General features: G+C 39.2%; 2 protein-coding genes across 8 annotated transcripts in view; both read left to right on the forward strand.

Annotated features, from left to right (window-relative positions):
* RHOT1 (ras homolog family member T1) overlaps positions 1-10,400 on the forward strand; it is a 41,674-nt gene extending 31,274 nt beyond the window's left edge. For 2 of the 6 annotated variants that reach the window (XM_034789842.1, XM_034789844.1), the window contains 3 exons: positions 1,063-1,206; positions 7,958-8,101; positions 9,664-10,400. In XM_034789842.1, the coding sequence (XP_034645733.1) occupies positions 1,063-1,206; positions 7,958-8,101; positions 9,664-9,781 (406 nt within the window). In that variant the 3' untranslated portion in view covers positions 9,782-10,400. The remainder of the gene's footprint in view (positions 1-1,062; positions 1,207-7,957; positions 8,102-9,663) is intronic. The other 4 variants (XM_034789843.1, XM_034789845.1, XM_034789846.1 and 1 more) reach the window with 4 other exon arrangements.
* A 1,504-nt stretch (positions 10,401-11,904) lies between these two features.
* On the forward strand, positions 11,905-25,473 carry LOC117887817. Of its 2 annotated transcripts, XM_034790551.1 has the most exons (8): positions 11,905-12,773; positions 15,599-15,676; positions 15,763-15,795; positions 18,979-19,062; positions 19,539-19,636; positions 20,594-20,763; positions 21,356-21,436; positions 25,086-25,473. In XM_034790551.1, exons 1-8 carry the CDS (start codon positions 12,714-12,716, stop codon positions 25,217-25,219), a joined length of 738 nt encoding a protein of 245 aa, XP_034646442.1. In that variant the 5' UTR covers positions 11,905-12,713; the 3' UTR covers positions 25,220-25,473. The 2 variants fall into 2 exon arrangements, with proteins under 2 accessions (XP_034646442.1, XP_034646443.1); XM_034790552.1 differs by lacking the exon at positions 18,979-19,062.
* Positions 25,474-25,722: the final 249 nt, after the last annotated feature.

Below are 25,722 nucleotides of genomic sequence, written 5' to 3' on the forward strand. Positions count from 1 at the left end.
TACCTGACAATTATTGTAATTCAGATCCAAAGACAGTTAGGGTTCATAACATTACTTAGTGTACAATAATTCCCTAGAAACACACTGAGGTTTCATTGGCTAATAATGCCTATGTAGGACATGTAATTAATAATGTTTGTGTCTTTGTTTCACACATCTATTAGCTATTACATATTTTATATGGTGCCCAAATACATATATTTGTCAGACTTCAGATTTAATATATTTAAGATTACATTGCTTCTCACTAAGCATCTCACTCTGTTGCTAAGCGTACTTTACATTCCTCTTTATTTGGTAGGTGGGGCTTTATGTATGGTGGTGAACTAGATATATATATTATTAAATAACAGATGGATTCTAGTATGACAGCTGGCATTGGCTTTAAAATTAAAGAGGAGTAATGTCATCTTCACCCAAAAATCTAGATTTTAATAATAGGTTCTCTTGAATTAGATCAGTAAGGTTTCTGTTTTGTTTTTTACTTTGGTTTATTTGGTAGTGCTGGAATATTAGGACATTTAAAACTGTGTGTGGCATTGAGTATTTGTTTGTCTTAATAAATATCCCTTATTCCTCCCTGGTTTTCAAGCATGTGTATATTAGTTGGGGGGCGGGGAGTATGGAAAAATTGGTTATTTGTGTCACTGTATAAAGTAAAATGTGTTCTGTTACTGAGTGATAGAAAATGTGACCTTCAATTTTCCTTTCCTTTGATTGAAAAGAGGGTGTCATCTATTGCTGTGCAGACACATTCCATTAAACCTTTATGATACTTTGTTCTTGAAGACAGATATAACAAACATTTTTATTAATGTTTGTGTTTTCCAGTTTTTATCTGTGTAGGAGGATGCTTTCACTAGTGTGTCATCTAGACTTAAAACATCTAGCCCTGGAATTCTGCACAGCTTTAGTCTACCCTTGCCTCCCCAGCTGACCTTTCTTTTCCGCTTTCAAATGTAACTAATTTATTCCTAAATCTCTTGGTTTTGGCACAGCCCTAATGTGTGCCTGATTTAACGAGCAAGATCTCAACACGTGTCCTTCTGTGTGTTTTCGCAGCCATGCCCGATTACGCTGTATGTGCGCCTGCAACAGGTGTACATTTTGCATCTGTCAGAACTTCCTCAACTCAGACTTGCTGCAATCTGTAAAGAACAAACTCTTCACTGCAGTTCTTAACAGGTCCTTAACTTTATTTACTAGGTACCAGGCGTGCTTTTTAAAATACGTAAAAAAAAAAAAAGGAAAAAAAAGCAATTGATAACCTTATATGATGCAGATTTTCACTCCATATCCACCAGACAGATGCTTCTCTTAATATTTGCAGTAAAATTTAGTCAAGTTTTATGACCTCTTTAACTTAAAAGAATAGTTGACCACTGAGGGCTTAATCTAATAGTAATGTATTACATTGCCAACTTGATGCTCAACTCGGTCAATTAGGCGGTAGCAAAATATTGAAGAATTAGACCTGTCTTTTTAGGTAGATAGTCGAGAATGAAAAACTATTAACGTTTTAAAATCTGTTTAGTACTGGAATATATATAAAACATCTATGTAGTGTGAATTAGATCTGTATATCTCTTAGACATGAATTTTAGAAATTCATTTTATTTAAGGTATTGTTGCAGGCAAAAGTCAGGCTTATGTAGAGCAGTACTATTCAGTGTAATTATGTTTATAATACAATTCATACCACTTAACTTTGTGGGAGTTAATACAAAACACATTTTACTAATCTTCAGTTTGTACAGATTAGTGGATATGATGTGAAGAAATCTGCAGCTTTAACAGCCAGCTCCTCTTGAACAAAACACAACCTGCTTAGACACTTTAAGAAAATTAGCCACTGTAGAAAACGTTGAACCACCCAAACATTCAAATATTTTGGAAAAAATAATTGATAAATGAACATTAAAATGTTTTCGATAACATTTTTCATAATAGAAAACAGTGCTGCATCTTGTCTTTCTTGTACTGCAGGCTGTGTTTGTTAAACCCTTGTCTTTGACACACTCAAATTACTAACAGCTGAAATTCTGTCATCTTGGCCCAGCAAATGAATGGGAGTTCAAACCGAACAATAATTCTGTAGTGCAGTGGCTTCATGTTCCATATTTTTCTTGGAGTGACAGATGGTTGTGATATGCATCTTGGAAGGTCAGGATTAGAATGCATTCTTTTATATCCTGAAAGTCTTGTTGTGTTGCATGTTTTGTGTGATACCTTTTGTTAGTTTCAGATCATTATAGTCATAAAACAGAGTAGGCATATGCAGGCTGTACGTATACAAGGGCTCTGATGGTATTTCTGATTTGTGTCGAGAGCATGGAGAGAGTTTTAGTGAAATGTACCTTTTAGAGTTCAGCGCACAACTGATAACAGTACAATGTGAATTTATAGAAGAGAAACATTTTAGCTCAGAAAATTAAGATTGTCGACTTAGAAATGACAATGAAACATTTGACGACATTCATTCGTGTTGCATTTTTCTACATAAATTGCCCCTCAAACAAATCCCCTTGAAACTTGTCCCCACTCATTTATTCTATCCCAACCACACAGCCAATTTAACACACTTGAAAATCCCAGAAAACAGCAACTCTTCAAACTCCTCAGTAGGAAGGCTGTGACCGCCCTAAAGGGGTGGGGGAATCACATAATCCATACCTAGTTCCCCTTTCAAAATGGTCATGGATAGTTGTCCCTGTTTCCTAGCTACATGCTGCTTCTTCCCCTTGCTGCTTTCCTATTTGAGAATCCTCCATCAGATCCCTAACTAGATTGATCCAAGATAATAGTAGAGGCTTTGGCTGATATGCTATCCTCTGTTGGCCAGTCTTGCTGTGCGGTCACCCCCAGCCCTTGACACTGTACAGTAGGGAATCACAAGCCCCAGAATATGCCACCTTCTCTGTGACAGGTTCGTAATTTAGGAGGAGGAGAATTCATGGAAGAGCTTCTGCCCGAACCATGTTGGGAAAAAATGTTTGCTTGCTATGATCTGTTGTATGGATCATTTACTTAAAGCGAATTGCCTTTACTGTAGGAGTCCAACCCACCAATACGTTCATCTAGCCAGCTCCCCTCCTTTCTAGCTCTTCCTTTTCCTCCCATAGCATTTCCTTACTGAACCCCTAAGGATCATGGGATACATAGCTTGACACAGTCTCCCCATACTTCAGCAGAGTGAAGTGAGTAGTGTGTATGTAAATAAATGTATTTTAAAGAAAAATAGAGCTAGCATGTTTGTTCATTCTCAGAAATATTGTTTCATACAATGAAAGCAGAGATTAGCCTTTAATTATAGACTAACAAGGAGAGCCACTGGAGGTGTTTTTCTGGTTTAACAGAATAGGTAGATTTAAAGAACATTTTCACAGGGGAAACAAGGTATTTAAAGAAAGATATATAACGAGAGAACATTATTTGATGTCTGTTTAATGTCTATAAAACAGAACAGCCTCAACAGAAAATGCATTTGAATTAAGAAGTTTATAAAATGCAGTTGTTATGCCTTGTATGGTTTTCTCTGCTTGCTTCTACAGCTGCTTACCCCTAAGTCAGAAAGTCAGGCAAAACATTACTTAGCTAGTAAGCAAAGAGGCTTGTCTGAGTGGAGAAGCTACTGTCATGATCTCCCTTCCACCCCCAAAATATTAACCGTCTGGATAGCAGAGGAATGCATGATTAATCTGTAAACTGAAATGCATTTAGACTTAACCCCTAATTGCTATTGTTAGCTGGTGTTGCTAGTTAGTGATTATATATAATCATGATGACAAACATACTATTTTGTAATCATTTTTAATATTCCAAACCCAGCAATTAACGCAATAGCAATGATTTTGTGGAAATGAAAAATCCTGCATCCACCTACATTCAACGTCTCTTGGGTCTGACCCTATTCACAGATTCTTTGGGGATTGCCTAGCTTAGCAGAAAAGTAAATTGAGAGAAATGTGGAAGTTTATCCATTTGATCCATCTGTTATGGAGGAGCAGGATTATTGGTTTGAACTACCCAGGATCCTTGTTCATAGATTCCACTAGGAAGACGGCACTGCATTCTAAACACTGCAAATTGCATGTGTGAGAGAAAGCACTTGTTTGTATGTTGTTGTATTTTTATATTTTTAATTTGTTCTTTCCTTTAGGTGTTCATTTTCATTTGTCTGGTTGGCATTCACTCTCCTTTTACTACATTATTTTACCTCTTTTTAAAAACATTTTTCTGTGTAATTCTAACCCTTTTTTAACCATCAACTTGGCGTGTTTTTTTTTTTTTATAAACGATACTGCATCTATTTGGAATGATCAATGAGATTTTTTTCTTTCTGCTTTGTTGGTTTTAAATCATTCATTCATCTTGTTTCTCTTATACAATAGCTGCATTTTACTCTGGCAATTGAGTTTATGGTTAAAAACGAGATGTTTGAAGTAATTCTTATGCATGAGAATGATGATGGTTCCTTCCATCAGGGAGATTTTTTTCAGTTAAGTTTAATTCTTAGATTCTGAAATTGAAATAGTGGAAATAAGAGTGGGGTTTTATTTAACATATTTTAAAAATAATCTTGCACATAAAAACATTATTTCAAGAGTTTTAGGATTTGTTCATATAGTTTCAGTTGCCTGTAAAACCCTCCTTCTGGAAAATCTGGAAAAAGCACTATTTACTAACTGTAATAGAGAAAAGAGTAGTTCTCTGAATCCAGTATAAGTGTTTAGACTTTATAGTATACTGCACTTACATTTTTAGGCAATATGTTCTTACAGCCTTCCAAAATCACCATAAAAATCTGTTAAATTATACAGGCAAAGAAAAAAATGTTTTACTTTTACGATGATGATGATGAAAATTAATGCTCTTTTATTGACCATTTCCTACCACTCATTACGGGCTATAGCCAAGCAGAATTTTGCAACGCTATGCTAATGCACTATTTTACAAATGGAGTATCTTGAACTGGCTTTTTACATTGCCTCAGGCATTGTGTGTGCACTAAAATGCACTGGTTGCTTTTCATATTTTAGATGGCTAATGGGGAAAAAATTCTAATATCCAGAATGTGTTTATAACATAGAAAATTATGTGTCTAAATGTAATATTTAAATGAAAGCCGCAGCAACTTGCATGTATACTTGGTGTTTTTTTTATTTTAAATTCAGTTGCTTAACAACTTGTGGCTAAAACATATTGTTTGTCAAAGTAAACTGCTGTTGCTTGGTGTTTGTTAACTTCTTATTTATCATTTGGTGTGAGTATCCATATGGCTGGTCCATTTCTGTCATGACAAGCTTGTGTTGACCTCATCTGCTACTCTTTTTATATTCTTTGCCAGTTAGCATGTGGATAATTTTTGGAGATTTTTTTTATAATTAAGATTATCTTCCCAAACTTGGGATTCTTCTGCTACTAATGTTGATTAAAAAGGTTGTCTATGTTGGCCCACAGCTCAACCGGTTCCCATGTGTGACTAATAGGCATGCTCAGTTAATATCTTGCTTACTTGTGATGCTAACTTCTTGTGAGTTGTTAAAGTCTGTTAAAAGAAACACTGTTCTAGACTGCAACATATGTCACTAAAATAGCAGGTGATAAAACAGCTACTTGCCTAAATGTTTAAGGGCAATTTGAATCAAAGTTCTGTGCTTTTTCTTTCCAAATTATTTTTAAACCTGGGTTCTGTTTCTAAATATAATGTGGAGCAAATGTGTCTTAACATAGAAATCTTATTTTGGAAGCTTAATAAACTACAGGAAGTTGACTAGCTAAATCTTATTACTAGCAGGCAAGATCTCATAAAACTCTGCATCAGTTTCTAGTTCTAATTTAGGATAATCTTTCTCTTCCGGTTTAAGATAGGGACCAAATTCTTCCCTCATTTGGAGTTAGCAAAAGTATCTATTAGTTGCTAACTGACACTAATATAATAGCTTCTGACATACCATTTATACATTATAGATTCCTAATCTCTCACACGTCATTTTAAAATTTTGAAATGTTATTTTAATATATTTGGCTTGCCTATGTATTTGAGAACAGAAGAAACTCCTAAAATGTGAACGCTTTCTTTGATACTAATATGGAAGCTGTAGATTTTGGGACAAAATGTTATGTGGGATAACCACAGTAAAGTTGACAGTTTATATCAGAAATGAAACTTCCCCTTTTTGTTATTTGGGGTTATTTTCATAGGAGACGTGAGTATGGCACTGAGGTGCGGAAAGATTCCATTGGCTGTGTACTTTGATTGTTATGAAACATTTATAAGTAAAGGCTCGGACTTTCAAAGGAGCCCAAAAGAGTTGGATACCAAAGTCCCACTGAATTTTGGTTCTGGACTCTTAACTCCCTTAGGCTCCCTTGGAAGAATTTCTGCCAAAAAGTACAGGGGATGATCGAGTTCCCATTGAAGTCACTAGAAGGACTCCTGTTGGTTTCAGTGGGCAAGGGTTTGGGCTTTAGAGATTGGTCAGTTTAATTTAGTTAAAGGAAAAGCTGCTTTACCCTTAGCCTTAGATTAAATGGGGAAAATTCTATCCTATGAGTGAGTCATTAAATTCTCTAAAAAGAACAGGAGGACTTGTGGCACCTTAGAGACTAACACATTTATTTGAGCATAAGCTTTCGTGGGCTACAGCCCACTTCTTCGGATGCTGTAGCCCACGAAAGCTTATGCTCAAATAAATATGTTAGTCTCTAAGGTGCCACAAGTACTCCTGTTCTTTTTGCGGATACAGACTAACACGGCTGCTCCTCTGAAACCTGTCATTAAATTCTCTGATGCTTTGACATGGGAATAGTATTTTGGCATAATCATGAGATTACATTAGTTGCTTTTAAAGGTACATGATAACTTTTAACCATGCTCAATAACTTTCATATGTAATGCTTGTTAAATGTTCCCATGTGCAGAAATGTTGTAAAAGGCCAAACTATAGACTTGAACGATAGATGGCGCTTCAGTAGACAAGTTGAGATGCATCTAAATTAAATAAGTGTAGATTCACACTTTTACAGCTGCTACTCTGAAACTTTTAAACTGATGCATTTAAAATATATATGTAAATATTTTGTCAGATAATTTAAAAAAATTTTGAGCTGTTAATTATATCAAAAGTATACATCCTTCAGAGTTTGTGTATATACACACGCTGGTCTATATTTTAAGGAGTTTCTAAACTGAGGTTTTAGTGTACATATTCACTCTACAAAAACATTTTAAAGTTACATTTTCTTAAAGTACAGACTTGACCCAACAGTAGTAAAGGAAATTCGTCAGAACTAGAGCTAATACTCCTGTATTAACACAGCCTGTTTTGCTGAAGTACTGCGATTAGGGCATGTTTTCATTACAGAAAGGTGTTCTTAATTTAGATTAGCTAATTTGGGTTAAAACAGCAGCGAAGACTCAGCAGCTTGGCTAGTAACACAGGTTAGCAACTCGACTCCAACCCCAGGATCCCTTATAGGTTTAACTCAAGCTGCTAACCTGAGTTAAAAGATGAGTTCCTGTGTCTTTGCTACTGTTTTAGCGTGAGTTAGCTAACCTGGGTTAAGAACATACCTTTTTTAGTGTGTGTAGGGAAGACCTGCTTGTAGTTACAGTGTAAGGTGTACTGCACTATCCTGGGGTAAAATAAAAGTCAAGAAGCATGGGTTTTCAGCATCTGTAGCAGCTTCCTTTCTCTTGTTGGTTAATGCTGCAGCCTTCTAGGTCTTTAAGCATGCTCTTTTTTTTGTATTTAATTTAGTTACCTAGTTAGCCATTGAACAAATTCCTATTTTTATATGTTAGGTTTTTAACAACTGCACAAGAGCAAAGGATTAGATGAAAACAAATTAGCAGTTGAATATAACTTGTGTGAGATGTAAGTGTGGCATACATTGAGTCACTTCTTGTTTGAACCATGCTATGAACTGCAAACTGTGCATATGTGTAAAAAAGGTTAAGACTCCATATAGATGAGTTGGGTGCCATGCTGTTAGCAGACGAGGAGAGCAGTATTATTCATCAGGTGCACGCCGTCAGCTCTGTAGAAGATTCCATCTTCATGGAGTCATCTCTTGATCCACATTTACTTGAAGACAGGTAACAATATCCTAACTGGGGTGATCTTGCCATTTTTCACCTTTTAAAAAAACAACCAAACTACTTGACATTTAGTTCTACTTAGTTGTAGAAATTCGTTGTGGGAACAAATGCTTGCAAGAAACCATGAGTTTGGTCTGTTTCAAATCATAATCTCACAGGGAACTTTTGAATAAGAATAGGAATTTGGAGAGCAGATGTGAGTGGTTGTTCATATGCTGCATTTCACTTCAGTAGAAATAAACAGAAGAACCCGTATCTGTTCTGCAGCATGTGATACCCTAGTGCGCAAATTTATATGTACAATAAGTGTTTATATACAGGACCTGTTATTGCTATAAATGTTTGCTAAACAATATTTTACACTGGTTTGTATGTTGTGGTAGCAACAATTACACAATCCATGTTTTATAAAGCAGCATGATCGTTCTGTAATTCACATTGTATAGTCAGCTAACTCCGTTTTGCACATGGTATATGCACAGAATAACTGTATACTCCTTGTGCTGTAACTGCTTTTAAAGCTTCCAACCAATAACCCATTATTATAAAAATATACAAGCTATATAAACTCAGTGATATTATGTACGTTCTCTAAATCACCTCCATAACAATTAGTCTGAAACTTGGTGTGCTTTAAATTAAGGTCATTGTAATAACTTTTAACGCTTTATCTACTACTTGATGGTAAGCTGTCATACTTGAGACTCTTGAAGATGGCTAGCGGTGTTTAACTGAGCATGCTCACAAACTTTATTTGTGGTATCTGGGAGATGTGGGTCATTGGCTGTATCTATCTTGTCATGAATAATGTGGCTTTTTCTGTCATCCAACCACTTTCATCCTATTGTTACATTTTCTTTTTCTGTTCATGTCACTGTCACTGCCTGTTCCACTAGCATGTCGTTCTCTTAACAGTTTTCAATTTAGTATTGTGATGAACAGTTACCTGTTGCTCTTCTTGTGATTATATATTGGGGAGGGATTTGCAAATTGTCGTTGTTGTGGTTCTAGCTTTTGGAGAAGTATTACTTGTCACTTTGTCAGTTAACTGCTTGCAAGACAGTACTTTAAATAACTGGTAGTACAACATTGCTTGGAAGGTTTAATTCTGAAAAGCAGAAATATGTGAACTGATGCCTTTAAAAATATTATCTAACTAGTATTTCACTGTGCTGGGATATTTGCTCGCTCTGGATGGGCAATTATTTGTAGCTGCTTTCCCTTACAGAGTAGTTTTTGCTGCTGTCAAATAAGTCCGTTCCGCCCTCCCCCCATTCACAGCTGACTAATGACTTGATCCTGCAGCCCTCTTCACTTGCGTAGTATCTTTGATTTCAGTGGGACTTAATGTGATCAAGGGCTGCAGCATCAGGTCCTAAGCCTTTAAGAGAAGTATAAATGCTTGCATTGGTTAAAACTTTGTAACCCTAGTGGTGTGCTGCTTAAGCATGACAAGTGTTGTTAATACATTTCCAAAAGCAGATTTTTATTTGACATAACAAATTGCCTGACATTCCTGTTATGAAATTAATTTAATTCTTTATCTTTTTAAACTGCAGGCATGTGACACAAGCAGACCTCAAAAGTTCCACCTTTTGGCTTCGAGCGAGTTTTGGTGCTACAGTCTTTGCAGTTTTGGGTTTTGCCATGTACAGAGCATTATTAAAGCAGCGATGATCTGAAAAGCAGTAGCTGGCCCCTACCAAATAAAAATGATGTACATTCTGAATGCTTTAAATTCTGCTAGAAATATTGATATGTGCAGAGTTACTTTATTAATATTTGTAATTTGTGCATAAGATTCTTTTAAATGAAAGCTATAACTACAGTATTGAATAATGTGTGGAAAAAATTGCATCGTAACAGCCAACTAAAATGGCCTGATTTGTGAGGCCAAAAGGGAATGTTGTAAATAAACTGTATATATTAAGGCAGTAAGACATTGCTTCCCCAAAAGTTATTAGAAATACTGTTCTTAGATGTTTCAGCATAGTGAGTGTGTAAAATCGGAATTCATTTTCAATAGAATAGGTTCAACTCAAGGATTACTTATTTATTTCATATGCATTTGAAGTTCTTTTTGGGACTACAAGCTATACAAGGCAGAATATGTGGCTTGCTTTCTTTTTCTTTTTTAACTGAAGAGCCAGCCAATTTACCCACTGAACTATATTCTAAGGAAAAAGTCACTGTGGCAGATGTGGCCTAATGATTTTGTATGTTACATGACCTGTGACATGTTTAACTGTCTGAGATTCCTCTTTTAAAAGAAAAAAGTAAACTTTAAAAACTGCCAGACCGACTTCATATGCTTTGTGTGATTCTGTGTTGCTTCACTTTTCACTATGTTTTATAGCCCTTTCAAATCCGATGGAAAACATTTGTATATTATAAATGTTTATAATTCAAAAAGTGTTGCTGTTTAATTCCTCACTATAAATCATTCTTGTAAAAGCTGTGTATGGGGTAGAACTAACATAGTACACAGTGCTTACTCTACTTTAATGTGTATTAGTTGCATGGTTCACAGTGGGTTATATACCTGGTTAGAATTACCTTTAGACAGCACCTTTTTTAATGGATCAAGTAATCTAATGAATATAAAATCCTCATGACAAACCTATTTTTTCCATTGCCGGCCTTTTCAAGTATTTCAATAAATAACTGTGTAATGTGCTTTGTCTTGATATCTTTATTTTTTAATTAAAGGTATTGTTGACTGTAAAAACCTACTCTTCATCACAGAGAATACTGTAGCAGCCCTGTAAGCTGTCAAGATGCAAATGTCTTGGATACATTGATTCTTCTGCCTTACAGTCACTCCAGTTACTCCTGATTTTCACCAGAGGAAGACAGGTTGGGTACTAAGCTCCACTGACACAAGAGGATATATCGCCAATTCAAACTTTCTCCATCACTAACCATATTCTAATGCATTTTGATCCAATGGGAAAATGAAGAGGTTTTTTCTCAAGATTATGTGCTCTAAGGAGAGTAATTGCAATAACCATCTATTGTTGACCAAAAGTTACATTAAAAGGTTCCAGTTTATAGCTGGCTGGTTTTTGCAGGACCTACTATTGGCTGGTCTTTGAGGGATGCATTAATCTGCTGAGCCCAGTGAAGAGAGAGTTATTGGTAGAAAAGCAGAGAAATATTCAGGCTTTTAGTTTTGTGTTGTATTTCCTTGTGTTATAAGCTGGGTGAAACCTTGAAACTCATACAAACTGATGTGTGAACATGCCCTTCGCTTAAGATAGTTGTCAGAAATACTTAAGGGCCACACCTAAAGCAAGGCCTAATAGAATCTGCTCAGAAACTGGCCCAGGTGGGCGGGAGATTCCATTAGATCCTGGGGCTAGATGTGTAAAAGATGACACAAACTGAGTACAGACAAGAACAGAAAGGGGGGCTCAGGCAGAGGCAAAAAGTAAGAAAGCCAAGCTGTAGCCTGTGTGAGCACAGTACCCTGTAAAAAGCTAGAGAGAGCACATTTGGATCTGCTGGCTAAAGAAGCTTGGTGCTGGAAGCTTAGGCCTGGTCTACACTAACCCCCCAATTCGAACTAAGGTACGCATCTTCAGCTACGTGAATAACGTAGCTGAAGTCGACATACCTTAGTTCGAACTTACCGCGGTCCAGACACGGCAGGCAGGCTCCCCCGTCGACTCCGCGTACTCCTCGCGCCGAGCAGGATTACCGGAGTTGACGGGGAGCACTTCTGGGTTCGATTTATCGCGTCCAGACAAGACGCGATAAATCGAACCCAGAAGTTCGATTGCCTGCCGCCGAACCAGCGCTTAAGTATAGAAACTCCTCCTTTTGTTTTTGGTTACTCCTGTGTTTGGAGGAGCAGGACTTGGTACATTCCTTGTAAATAAACTACATCAAACAAAATACTAGACTCCATCAATTTCTGCTTCCAGCTGGAACATCCCCAATAGCCCTGAAGTTTGACTAGCCACTTGGGTAGAAAAGAGGCAACACTGGTAGCAATGGGATCTAGCTTCATAGGAGAGAAATTGTGAGCTGGTATTTCTGTTGACCCAAAATGGAGCAAGGGATGGTGATGCTTGCAGAAATCAAAGACGGACCTAAATAATTTCAAACAAGACCTGGAAGGTTCACAAAAGCAATGATAGCAGCATGAGGAGTCGTCCCAGGAAGGGGCTGAGGGTTGACTTGCAGACAGAAGTCAAATCTCTGTTGGAGCAACAACTTCAAAGTTCCTAGACAGGTTGGGAAGCCCAGTTGCAACGTTTGGGGGCTGGAATAAGACAAGACAGATCAAAGAGGTGACAGCAACCTAACTGCCATTGACCAGAAGTCTTTCCCATGAAATAGTGAAGGCATGCAAGCTTTAGTCAGTTTGGAATTTGTTAACAGAGATGAGCTGCAGCAGAGAAATGGTGTGTTTACTGGCATGTGCAAAACAGAGTGGGGGAGGAAGTGGGAAGCTTGTAAAACCGATTAAAAGCATAATAGCTGTCTGCTACACTGTGACCTCGCCAGAGAAGAGAAGTGGTGGAGAGAGAAGATAAATGAGGAAGTTCACCTGCTCTACTCAACATCAGAATACTGAAAAGCTGGCCCAGGGAATTTTATTACAATGGCTGTTGAAGCTGATTTGATTTTTGAAAGCTTCTTGAAGAAAAGAAAAGATAAAATGGTTAGTGTTCTTCCTGGACAGATGCATGGTTTGGGGCATAAAATCTTTCATGGGAAAGGTAGTCACTAGAAATTTAGTTAAAGTCCTCTTTGGTCTGTAGTCCAAAACAAAGAAGTTAAATGTATAGTTAAAGGGAATGTGTTTTAAGGCTCTTAATTTCTGTGATTATAATATAAGTTAGATATTTCTTTGCCTGTGTGACATGTCAAAATTGACTATAAAAGGATTAAGAATGTCTTATTTTGACATTTGATTATAAATATTTGTTAGAAAAGTAAAATGATTCTTCTGCATTTTTAAACAAGTTTTATTGCCTTTTTTACTATGTGCTCACTACTGTGTAGCCTGCATATTAATACAAAAATACATTAAATTACAATATGTATTTGGGGAATATATTTTAGTATTTATTACTAATTCAAAGGACATCTTTTTTTTTTTTAATCTGAAAGTTACTGCTGTCCAATTCAAGCATTTACTGTTTAAAGTTACATATCTCTTTAAATGTTTGTAGGATGGGAAGCTAGGTCTGCACCTTTTAAAAGTGCTGTCATTGCTTAAGTCATTTTTAGTATAAATATTTAAGCAATGTACTTAGTACACAGTAAATCAATTTACATCAAAATATTGCTTTCATAGCAATAATGGACTTCAATTTCTTCATAGACATTGACATTTGATCAGAATATTTGTAAAGGGAATGGATATTTGCACTGTTGCTGAGAATGCCTAGGACAAAGTCTGGTGTGTACATTTCTAACTTCCCTTTTTATTCCAGCTGATTTAATCACAGCAGGAGTGGGAAGATTCTGTGTAGCTCTGACAGCTTCCTTATTTTACCACTTAAAAAAACCCAACAGATTGCTGAGATAATGAAAGCCGGAAAAAGTGAAACTGAATGGATTTTTATCTGCATTCTCATTCAATTTAACAAAGAACATGGATTTGTCTGACTACAATTTAGAATATATGTGATAGCCTTATGAATATGGCCTTAATTCAAAGCAATTAAGCACATGCTTAAATCCCACTGATCTTCAGTGTGGTGGTGTGAACTAAGTATATATGAAAGTTAAACACATGCTTAAGTGCTTTGCTGAATAGGGATGGATTTAAGCATGTACTAAATCAGGGTCTGTATCCTGTATCAACATCTAATTTGTATTCAGTGCCTGCTGTTTTTATTCTGGTTTCTAGGGTAGCATTGCTGTCTCTTGTTTTGACTCTTCCACTCCTTCCAAAGAAGTCAGAAGAGATCTGGTAAAGGTTCTCTAATAGCCACTAAATGGAATAGGTTTCAATCTGTAGTGTGTAAATGCATTCCCAGATGTCCATATTCAGTTCTGCACAGAGATAGTGGGAGATGGTGCTTTGTATAATTCATCCTTGACCCATTTTAAGTTATGGGAGTAGCATTAATGTGCTGTTAGGAGTGTCCAGTCTAATTCTTCTTGCTTGGTAGGGAGTGGAAATAGGGCCCAGTGGATAGAATCCTGGACCCTGGGTTCTATTCCTGGCTGGCCACTGACTTTTTGAATGTCCATGAGCAACTCTGAATCTCTGTGCCTTAGTTCATCTCTGAGATACTGAGACTTCATCTTTGTAAAGTGCTTTGACATCTTCTAATAGAGCATATACAAGTGTAAAGTTGTTTTTTTAAACTGGAATTCCACGGGAAGATGATGAAAGGGAGTAGTGATGGCCCAAAAGGTTCTAGATGTCTAATTGCTGAATGACCTCAGTGCCCAAGAGTTCCCATTCAGACACCTAAATAAAGTGGTCTTAGAAAGTGCTCTTCACCCATGAGCTCCCATGATTCTCAGTGGGAGCTACTTGGTTCTAAGCACTCCAGAAAATCTGACTAGTCATTTGTAGATGGCCATATAACTCCACACCATGCTAATTGAGGCTAGCAGTTCTGTACATAGCTAGACTTTGTTCCCATGTATGTGACAGCTGATTAATTTTGATGTCTATTTTAAGGGAATATGCAAAAAAAAATCTGCCATTGGGGGAGTCTGCTGATGTGTAGGAAAGAGATGAAAAAGAATGTTCTTAAAATTATTTTTCAAAGGTCACTAATAATCTAAGATGCACCTTCTACAAATGCTCACACCGGGCTTTTTTTGAGAGAGGAACTGGATGGAAAAGGATTCAGAGCAGCAACCTATAGATGGGAAAGTCTCCATAGGCTCATCCCAGCCAGTGCGACCAGCCAGTCTCCACGTAAATGTTTATTGGGTACAGGGTCTCTGTTCATCTCCTGGTGCCATACACTGTAGGTTTAGCCAAAACAACATATTTAACTGGTTTATATCTTTGTTAAATAAGTCATACATTTTTGGGGAAGTTTGTATAGTTCCATTTTCATTCACTTGCCTTTACAAAAGCCCTTCTCAGTTTGCTACCAACATGTTCCATTCAGTTTTAATAAGGCAAGACCTTAAACTATATGAAAAGGAACATAGGCTGGGGCTATCAAAGGGACTGTGAGAGTTCTGCACCCAACTCCTATTAAATGTCAATGGGAGTTGGGAACTTAACTCCCTTAAACGTTTGGCTTCTAAGAGAATGGCATGTGTGTGCGTGTGCATGTATCTATATGTAATAACTACTTTTGCACTTCTACAATGACTTTCGTCTGTAAATCTAAAGGCACTTTACACATTAAGCGTCATATCACCCATTTTACAGCTGGGAAAACTAAGGTGCAGAGTGCCCACAGTCACATAGTGAGTTTGTGGCAGAGTCTGCAATACATGAGAGAATCAACACCACTGATTTACGTCTTGTTTTGTCTACCACTTGTTTTGTTGTTTAAATAGAAATTTACATGGGCAAAGTATTGGTTCCGACTTCACAATACCACCCTCTACTTCTTTACGAAGAAACATGGAGATGCAGTAGGTGTATAAATTATTTACTTTTTCCACCTTTGATAGCATGGATATTTTTTCCTATTGATAACTGGTATGGTGTTCTTTTGCAGTTATGCCTTCGTGGACGCTACTCCATATACATAGTAAGTAAAACCTGTGATCAGATACATGCCAGACTCTCAGAAGTGCTTCTTGTATTTGTATTTGCACTGAGGGGAATCTTCCAGTGACTAACTCGCTGAGGATTTCCTCTATAACCAAGGTGATAGTTTCTGCATCCAATTTCATGTTTAAAGTCAGTAGTGAGGATCTGTAACTTGTGGAGGATCAGAGTTCAACACTTGAGCTGAGAGTGCTACAGATGGCACATGCCTCTCTACAGACGCTGCATCTCACCTTGCTTTTTATTGACCCTCCCGGACCATGCAAGAGTAGCCAGCTGGAGAGCAAACTGCAGTCAGCCCTCCTAGACTGGAAGGATAGTTGGTATCACCTGAGACTTCAGGACGTCCTCTTTACAGTCCTACCAAAGACAGGGCCCAGTCCTGCAAGTCCTCGACACCTACCGAATTCCACACCAGAAGAGCTGGCAGGATTGGACCCACACAGAATTAATCATTTCTATTTTGTATGCATATGGAAGTGGAATACAAACAGATCTTGTGTGATTCCTAAATGACCAACTATCACTTTTGAGAAGCCTATTAAGAATTTGGACAATGAGGAGGGTAAGATGGACTCAACTTGACTCGTTATCCGAAGTTGAGGGCCGGTGTGCTGCAAAGCCTTAAGACTGATGAACACAGGGACAGAAGTTGAGATTCCAGAAGGCAGCACTTCCTTACACTTCTCTTTTCAAATACAAACTAGTGGGCTGTAGTAGTTCTCCCGGGGAGCAAAGAAAATGATCATGTGAGGTATAAAGTCAACTCACTAATAATGGGGGATTTCAACTATTCCCATATTGACTGGATACAAGTCACCTCAGGACAGGATGTAGAGATAAAGTTCCTAGATACCATTAATGACTACTTCTTGGAGCAACCAGTTCTGGAACCCACAAAGAGAGAGGCAATTCTTGATTTAGTCCTAAGTGGTGCGTCTGGTCCAAAAGGTGAATATAGCTCAACCGCTCGGTAATAGCAACCATAATGTAATAAAATTTAATATTCTTGTGGGGGGGGGGGGAAATACCAAAGAAACCCATCACAGAATCATTTAACTTCAAAAGGGGGAACTCCACCAAAATGAGGAAGCTAGTTAAACGGAAATTAAAAGGAATAGTCACAAGAATGAAATGCCTGCAAATTGCATGGAACCTTTTCAAAAAACACCATACTAAATTTATACTCCAAATAAAAAAAATATATAAGGACCAAAAAAAATACCACCATGGCTAAACAACAAAGTGAAAGAGGCGGTTAGAGACAAAATTGTAAAAATTGGAAATCAAATCCTACTGAGGAAAATAGAAAGGCGCATAAGCTCTGGCAAGTTAAGTGTAAAAGCATAATTAGGCAGGCCAAAAAAGAATTTGAAGAGCAACTAGAAAAAGACACACAAACTCACAAAAATATTTTTAAGTTCCTCAGAAGCAGACAGTCTGCCAAACCATCAGTGGGGCTACTGAACAATCGAGGGGCTAAAGGAGCCTTCAAGGAAGACGTGACCATTGCAGGGAAGCTAAATTAATTCTTTGCATCAGTCTTCAGAGGATGAGCGGGAAATTAATCCACCTGAACCATTCTTTTTAGGAGACAAATTTGAGGAACTATCCCAGATTGAGGTGTCGCTAGAGGAGATTTTGGAACAAATTGATAAATTAAGCGTAATAAGTCACCAGAGCCAGATGATGTTCATTCATGAGTTCTGAAGGAACTCAAATATGAAATTGCAAAACTACTAACTCCAGCATATAGTCTATCACTTAAATCAGCCTCTACACCAGATGACTGTAGGATAGCTAATACTGATTTTTAACGAGGGTTCTAGAGATTCTAGAGCAGGGGGTCCGTGAAGGTACTCCAAGGAGTCCGCGAGTCATGTCCAGCTCCAGGGGGTCCACGTATCATGTCTGGGATTGCTGGCCATGCTGATCAACTCCTCCCCGTCTCCCCCAGTGCTTCCTGCACACCACTCGGAGAGGGGGCAGGATGGAGCAGGGGCCGGAAGAGGTGGGGTAGGGATGGGGCCTTGGGGGAAGGGGTGGAGTGGGGACGGGACCTGGGGCTGAGCACCCCTGGAGAAAATTAGAAACCGGCTTGGCAGTCCGCAAAATTTTTTAAATCAAAATGGTGGTCCTCGGGTTGCTAAAATTTGAGAACTGCTGTTCTAGAGCCATCGTAGATAGTTCTCTGAAAACATCTGCTCAATGCGCAGCAGCGGTCCAAAAAGCTAACAATTTCAAGAAACATTAGAAGAGGGATACATAATAAGACAGAAAATATCATAATGCCACTATATAAATCCATGGTATACCCACACCTTGAATGCTGTATGTAGTTCTCGTTGTCCCATCTCAAAAAAGATATATTAGAATTGGAAAAAGTACAGAGAATGGCAACAAAAATTGTTAAGGGCTGGAACAACTTCTATGGAGGAGAGATTAAAAAGATTGGGACAGTTCATCTTAGAAAAGAAATGACTAAGGAGAGATATGATAGAGGTCTATAAAATCATGAATGGTGTGGGAAAAGTGACTAAGGAATTATTTACCTCTTCACATAATACAAGAACTAGGGGGCACCCAATGAAATTAATAGGCAGCAGACTTAAAACAAACATAAGGAAGTTATTCTTCACACAATTTAAACTCCACCTGTGGAACTCATTGCCAGGGGATGCGGTGAAAGACAAAAGTATTACTGAGTTCAAAAAATAATTAGACAAATTCATGGAAGATAGGTCCATCAATGGCTATTAACCAAGATGGTCAGGAATGCAAGACCATGCTGTGGGTGTCCGGAAGCCTCTGACTGCCAGAATCTGGGATTAGACAATGGGATGGCTCACTCAATAATTGTCCTGTTCTGGCAATTGCCACTGTTGGAAAATAGGATACTGGGCTAGATGGACCATTGGGCTGACCCAGTATGGCAGGTCTTGTGTTCAACTTGGCATAACCAAAGAGGTCAAGTCATACTGGCCCTGGTCCTCAGGTGTCAGTGAAGCTATGCCAATTTATACTTGCTGGAAAAATTGGCCCAACATGTTTTAAGTCTTTTCATCTATCAAGATTATAGAGTTTTTTTAAAAACTTTTTAAAAGTGCTAATAGTAAATCTTAGAGGTTGCTTGTGGAGGCTTCTTTATAGAAATGCTTTTTAGGTGCAGTCGGTACGCGAGGCACAAGCTGTGAAAGCCGATTACCCTTTTGAGATCACAATGGCAAATGGAAAGAAGAAACTCCTGGTAAGAATAGAATGTCGGTGCTATCAAATACGTTAGGAGGTTCAGTGAGTTTTGTAGTGACATGGTAGCCAAAGTGTATTCCCTAACCCACTGTGGAGCCAGGGCTGCCCCAGCTCTCTCCAGTCTCAAGCTATGTTGCTCTATTATAACATTATCCAATGACTTGGTCCAGTACACAGATATGATTGCTTGACTATGGCCGAAAACCTTTGTAGTGGGACTCTTTCCATTGACTTCACTGGGCTTTGAATCAGGCTCATAGTTTGCTATCCAATTTCTTGGAATGTTCAGCTTTCATCCCTAGCCTCAATGTAAAGAAAAGGATCACAAGTAAGAAAAAAGATACAGCCCTGGACTCGGGGAGGTGGAGAGGAAATGGTTACAACAGGCTTTGTGAAATTAACATGCATCAATAAAATGTCTATCCTTTTCTTCCAGTTAAATGTCCCTAACGATTGTACTTCTTTTTCGATCAGTCTGCAGAATCTGCTGATTTACGTACTGCCTGGATTGAAATCTTATGGAAATCGATGCAGCTGCCAGGGCCTGGCAGAGAACAGTCAGCCTGCACGTGGTAAAACTGGAGCTGTAAATTCAATGTCATTCAGTTGCCTGTGGTGAACTTCCTAGAGGGAGTGCGATTCCCAGCTTGACAAGAACTAGAGGCTTTGGACAAGAAGGTCTAGGGGATCTAGGAAAGCTTCAGCCCTGCCTCAGTTATTTAAGTCACTTGCTTCCTCTTCCTAAGAAATGGGAATTTTGTCATCCTACATTCACAGCATCCTTAACAGCTGGTAGTTCATGATTTAGTGCCTGAACATACCTTTGCTTTCTAGGGTATTATGGAAAGTTAGCAGGGAAGTTTCTGATTTTGGTACCTTTGTGGAAATTTGTCTATCTAGTTGGACAATATTCACCCTCCCACCACACCCAGCCGCCATTTTACCTCAGTAGTGATGGGGACGTCTTCCTCCTCCCTCCAGGATGTAAAAAATAATCCCTCAAAATTGTGTAGAGCTACTGAATTGGTGACCGGGACTGGAGCAGCAAATTGTGTCCCAATTGTTGAATTTTTACAGCATTTGTTAGCACACTCACATCACCAAATGTACAGGAAATGTCTTTAGTATGTGAAAGCTGGAAAGCATATGCTACAGTGACTGATGGATGCTCGAAATTGGTATGTCAGGCTTGTTTTCTTCACACGACGCACAGTCAACCGGTGGAACTCTTTGCCAAAGGATGTTGTGAAGGCCAAGACTATAACAGGATTCAAAAAAGAACTTGATAAATTAATGGAGGATAGGTCCATCAATGGTTATTAGCCAAGATGGGCAGGTATGGTGTCCCTAGCCTCTGTTTGCCAGAAGCTGGGAATGAGTGACAGGGAATGGATCACTTGATGATTACCTGTTCATTTCCTCTGGGGCACCTGGCACTGGCCACTGTCAGAAGACAGGATACTGGGCTAGATGAACCTTTGGTCTGACCGAGTATGGCCATTCTTACATTTTGTTCGTTGTTTTGTTAGGCATGATGTTCCTAGCTTGATGGAAAGAGCTCAAGTTGCTAGAAACCATAAGGAAGAAAATCATTACAACACTGTACTTTATGTCAAGGAGACCATTAGCTGCACATCCAGGGCCACTGATCTCTTAATATCAGAGGAGACCAAGAAAACCACTGATTTTCATACCTCTAGTGAGTTCTTCCATATTTAATTTGAGTTTTGAACTGTTTCAAATATGATGGATGTCCTTAAAAGGCAAAGGGCTTCCAGTGAGGATTTTCTGTCTTTTGTTATGTGCAAACACTTCTTTGAGTAACTTACCCCACTGACACTGAGGGAGGTCTCTGAAGGCTTGGGGGAAACGGGGTCCTGCTGTTTCATTAGCAGTCTGGCTCTAAAACATCATTGTCATTGCATCATGTCAAACAATGACACTTATGACTCCTATTCACAATGATATACTTCCATTTCTCAAGCACCGTGAATCCAGAGATCTCAAAGCCTTTGATTAATGTTCTGGCTCATTATCTTTGTCAAGTAGGTAAATGTTATTTTACCCATTTTGCAGAAGGGAGGCATAGAGCAGTTGTGATTTGCCCAAGATTACAGAGGATTTGGCAGCAAACTGGGCATGGAACCCAAGTGTCCTGACTTTGTCATTTGTTCTAAATTTTAGACCATATATCGAAACCATTGGTTCAGAAACGCAAACAAATCAATACTTAGTTCATTAACAAAAGTCCACCTGATACTTCTCTTTTGTTTCTCTTCTTTTGAATCAAGACTTTAATGAAGACAGAGAGTCAGCTATTTATGAAACTCTAAAAGTGGAGACCATGGAAGACAAGCCTAGTGATGAGAGAGGTGAGTACAGTGGTGATATTAAAGCTGTCACTGGGAAATGTGGTGAGCTATTTGCATTTTCTCAATTCTCAACAATTACTACGGTACCACAAAGTGCATATCTGGATCCAAACTTTCCAAAGTTAGGGGGTTTTGGATGGGCTCCCTATAGAGGTAGGAGCCAACTGCTAATTTCTAATGTGCTTTCAAACTTTCCCAAAGGTAGGGAGTTTTAAGGGGCAGGGTTTGGGTTTAGGACAGTCTCTGCATCACTGCAATCTTCCTATTGAGTAGAAGAGCTAGGCTACACTGCTTCTGGATCCCTCCAGCACCACAACCCCCATTGTATCAAAGCAGGGTACCAACTTCCTGCTCCCAGGGGCTGAGAGCATGTCCTCCACTGTGCTCCCAGCCTAGTGGCTAGGGATCTAAATTTCCCCCATGCAATCAGCTGTTGTATCTCACTGGGCTGATGAGTTGGCTCCTGAAGCATCTGTATGGAGAGTAGCCTTGGGTGAGTAACAGTGATAAGGGTAGAAAAGAACAAAGGCGGAGGCTTTACCTGTTCCCTCAGGCATTCAAATGGTCCCAACCAAACCTCAAACGCCTGTGCTCAATGAAACCTTTCCAATCTATCTGGAAGAAATCGGCTGGAGAAGGTCAGGTTGCTCCTTCCGGACTCCATAACCATTTGCCACCTAGTAGTTAAAATAGTAGGTAACCATGGTGGTGGACTGATTCTGCCATTGATCAGTTTTTTCCTGGTGATATTGGCTTACTCTGCAATTTAAATGGATTCCAAAGCATTAAGAGGAATGCCTCTATCTCCCTCCGCTTATTGTAGTCTTCCTACATTGTCTGCTATTGCTGGGGCCTCAGTTTACTATCCCAGGGATGGAGGGTGTCTCTCCTCTTGAGGCACTTGTACAACTTCCTCTCTCAACGTTAATGGGAGTCATTCCCTAGACAACCCGTGACTGTGTGTGTGGGCACCTCTGCCATCTACTCAGCGTCAAACCTACTCAAGTGCTGATGATCAGGTCACCCTGGTGTGCAGGTTTGCAAAACTACTATGTGCTTGCTCACCCTGGATGGGTATTTTTATGGCAGCTGATTAAAATATCACTACCACCACTGTCAACACCAATCCCGTAACCCCGTCATCACTGTAAAGGTGGGTGGGCAGATCTTTCGGCCATGCTGGTGGGTTTTTATGGTGATTTTGCCAGACTGCTGTAGTGGCTAGAGATCTACACAGGATATAAGCCCTATAAATAATACAGCTTTGTACTTAACAGTGGTTCTTCTTTAGCTCATGTGATAGGAGTGGAAAGGGGGAAAGAAAGGAGGTATGGAGCAAAAGCCCCCAAAATAAGGAACCAAATATCTCATAATATTAGAAAGGAACAATTGTGCAATGGTGAGGGTGGTAGCCTGGGACTCGAGACCACGTTTATTTCCCTGTTCTGCCACAGACTGCCTGTGTGGCCTTGGGTTAGTCGCTTAGCCTTTCTGGGCCTCAGGTCCCCATCTGTAAAATGGGGATAATAGCACTTCACTACTTCACAGGGCTGTTGTGAGGATAAATTCATTAAGGCTTGTGAGGTGCTCACGCCATACCACAGTGATGGGGTCAGGTAAATACCTTAGATATTGGTGATTAATTTTCATAAGCATTTTTTACTTAAGATAGCCAGTCACCGAAGTGAAAAAACACATTTTTCCACCATCCAGGAAGTGGAACTCTAGTAAGAAGACAAGGTCTTTGGCCCCATCAAACTCTCTGAAGCATAAACAACATAAGCACAAACATCTGAAACACTAAGCTATGTTTTGTTGCCACAGGTGGTGATTAAGTTTTATAGAATCATTACATTGTGCATTGACAGGAGACTAAACCATTTAGAATTCAGTAGAATAACACCAGCAGTGTTGTTGTTAACGGTGCTGCTATTTATTTCTTTTTCACTTATTTTTTAGCTCATGACTCTAATTAAGATGAGGCCTCTGTTATTTATGGGGATGTCGTGAGAACCAAAAGTATAACAGGGCTAAAAAAGAATTAGATAAGTTCATGGAGGATAGGTCCATCAGTGGCTATTAGCCAAGATGGTCACGGATGCAACTCCATGCTTTGGGAGTCACTAAACCTCTGACTGCCAGAAGCTAGGACAGGACCACAGGAGATGGATCACTCGATAATTGCCCTGTTCTGTTCACTCCCTCTGAAACATCTGGCCCTGGCCACTGTTGGAAGATAAGCTACTGGGCTAGGTGGACCACTGGTCTGACCCATGTAATTCCAAGTTTCAGGAGAAAGGAAATTGAGGCTAGTAATGATATTGGTGAGCAAACAATGCCTAGTTCAAGTAGCTGAAGAAAATCATTCTGTGGGTGGTTTATTGTAAAAGGAAGGGGTTAAGAACCATTTTTACTGTTGTCTGAGCTTTTTAAATCAGGACTCCGGCACTTCACCATTGGGTGGCCATAGAATTTGCCACGGAATCTACCTCTGCTGTGGATTTGTGCTTCAGAATCTAATCTCTCCTTTAAAGGAAAAAATAAGTCTCTAGTCCTTATGGTTGTGAAGACAATCTTAATATAAACTGATACATTGTGGTCTTCCTGAGTCAGCAGACAACCTGAAACAATAACTGAGTATGAACTGCCATGTTCACCTCAGCAGGGCCTCAACTCTGAAACCTAATGACGAAAGTTTAATCAAGAAGTTTATTATTTCACTGCTGATCATTTTAGCACAAATATGTAGCTAACGCGCTTATTCCAAATTGCCTCTCTCCACTTCCTGGCTGCTAAAGCCACATCTGTGCCCTATTTCAATCCCAAAGCTTCCAGATTTCCCCCTTCAGCTTGTACAGAGGAGTTACGTACTGTCGATGCAGAAATCTGTGGTGTGCCAACAACTGAGAATGTAGGCAGAGGCTTGGGTTAAAATGAATATAAACATAAAATGGGAACCTGGACGACTGCAATTATTTAGTGACCTGTTAAACTCAGCAAAACCCTCAACTTTTACACTTACTTGGAGTTGTTGTCGGATTTCCAGCCTCCTGCACTAGGAAGCCACAAACATGCGGTGGGATCTTGCTATAGAATGTCAGTCCAGACTGCCATAGAGAACATGGGACCTCATGGCAGGCTCTGCCTGCCCACAGTAGAATGGAGTGCACCAGACCTCTCCATTCAACGGGATATCCTGGATGGCTGGCGAAGCATCGGCACTGATGCTAGCTGTGGAGGCATCAGTTTCTGCCAAGCCCCTGGCCAGTTGGAAGAAGGGGCGGTTGCAATAGTTTTGAACACAAGTGAGGAAGTGGCTATCTGAGTTTCAAATTGCACCATAAAGAAAGAACAGCAAGGTGGAGAGCTCCTCACTCCATCCAGCTGGTCTTTGAAGGATGGAGCCCATTGTTTGAAACAATAGGGACCCAACACTTTTTTGCAGCTCTGTAATTTCTCAGCTCCTGTATCATTTGGGTACATAGGCGCTGGAGCACAGCCACAGAGAGACCATGTGAAGATGGGAGTTAGACACCAATGTTCTCCCAGCTGTTGTTTGACAGACTGAGTTAGGTTTGCACAATACAGTCTGGAGAGTTTGCAGGCATGGAAACCTCCTCTGATTCGATCGTATTATGTTTTTCATTAGGGGAAATTGGTGGAGATGCTAAAGAACAGCATGGAGCAGCTGGTTGCACTACTTCTGTTGCGCAGAACACACACAGTGATCCATGTCTTGCTGTCAACAGCGCTGCCCCAGCAGAGGATGAATTCATGCCCTGAGCTCTTCAGAAGGAACCACTGGCTGCTAAGAAAGAAGGGAGCTGCTCCCATCCATCCCTGAAAATGTTCAGGACAAAAGTCCTCTTTAGGCAAAGCTGAATAGATGGGGTTTCCTTTGCTTTTCCTCTCAGGTGTCCAATCTGGGATCACTGTTGCTTTTAAAAACTTTTCCCTGTTTGGATTAATTTTTTGTTATTAATTAAATATGCTTTGTACTGAATTTTTGTTTTTCAAGCATTAAAAGATAATGTGCATTTATTTCCATGGTAACATGTGAAAAGAGCTTCTTGAAATATCTGACCTGCTCCCGGCTCCTGCAGATGGGAGCAAGTTGCCAGCAATGACTCATTGCTACTTGTGAGGAAAATTTATACTTGGTGATGGAAGCAACTGAAAGTAGCCAGCTAATTACAAATAAACAGGTTGCTAAGATGGACAAACAGAACTCCATGCATTGGCTGTAGCAGCCTTCAAGTTCAGTTGGATGTTCTTTCAAACTATGT

Source organism: Trachemys scripta, chromosome 14 (genome assembly GCF_013100865.1).
Source record: "Trachemys scripta elegans isolate TJP31775 chromosome 14, CAS_Tse_1.0, whole genome shotgun sequence".
Taxonomy (NCBI): Eukaryota; Metazoa; Chordata; order Testudines; family Emydidae; genus Trachemys; species Trachemys scripta.

Excerpts from the sequence above, each read along its gene's own strand:
- LOC117887817 (XM_034790551.1), top strand. The coding sequence starts at position 12,714 with ATGGCTGTTGAAGCTGATTTGATTTTTGAAAGCTTCTTGAAGAAAAGA. Across the intron at positions 15,796-18,978 it reads GACGCTACTCCATATACATA|GTGCAGTCGGTACGCGAGGC; the intron begins GTAAGTAAAACC and ends AATGCTTTTTAG. Across the intron at positions 19,637-20,593 it reads GAACAGTCAGCCTGCACGTG|GCATGATGTTCCTAGCTTGA; the intron begins GTAAAACTGGAG and ends TTGTTTTGTTAG.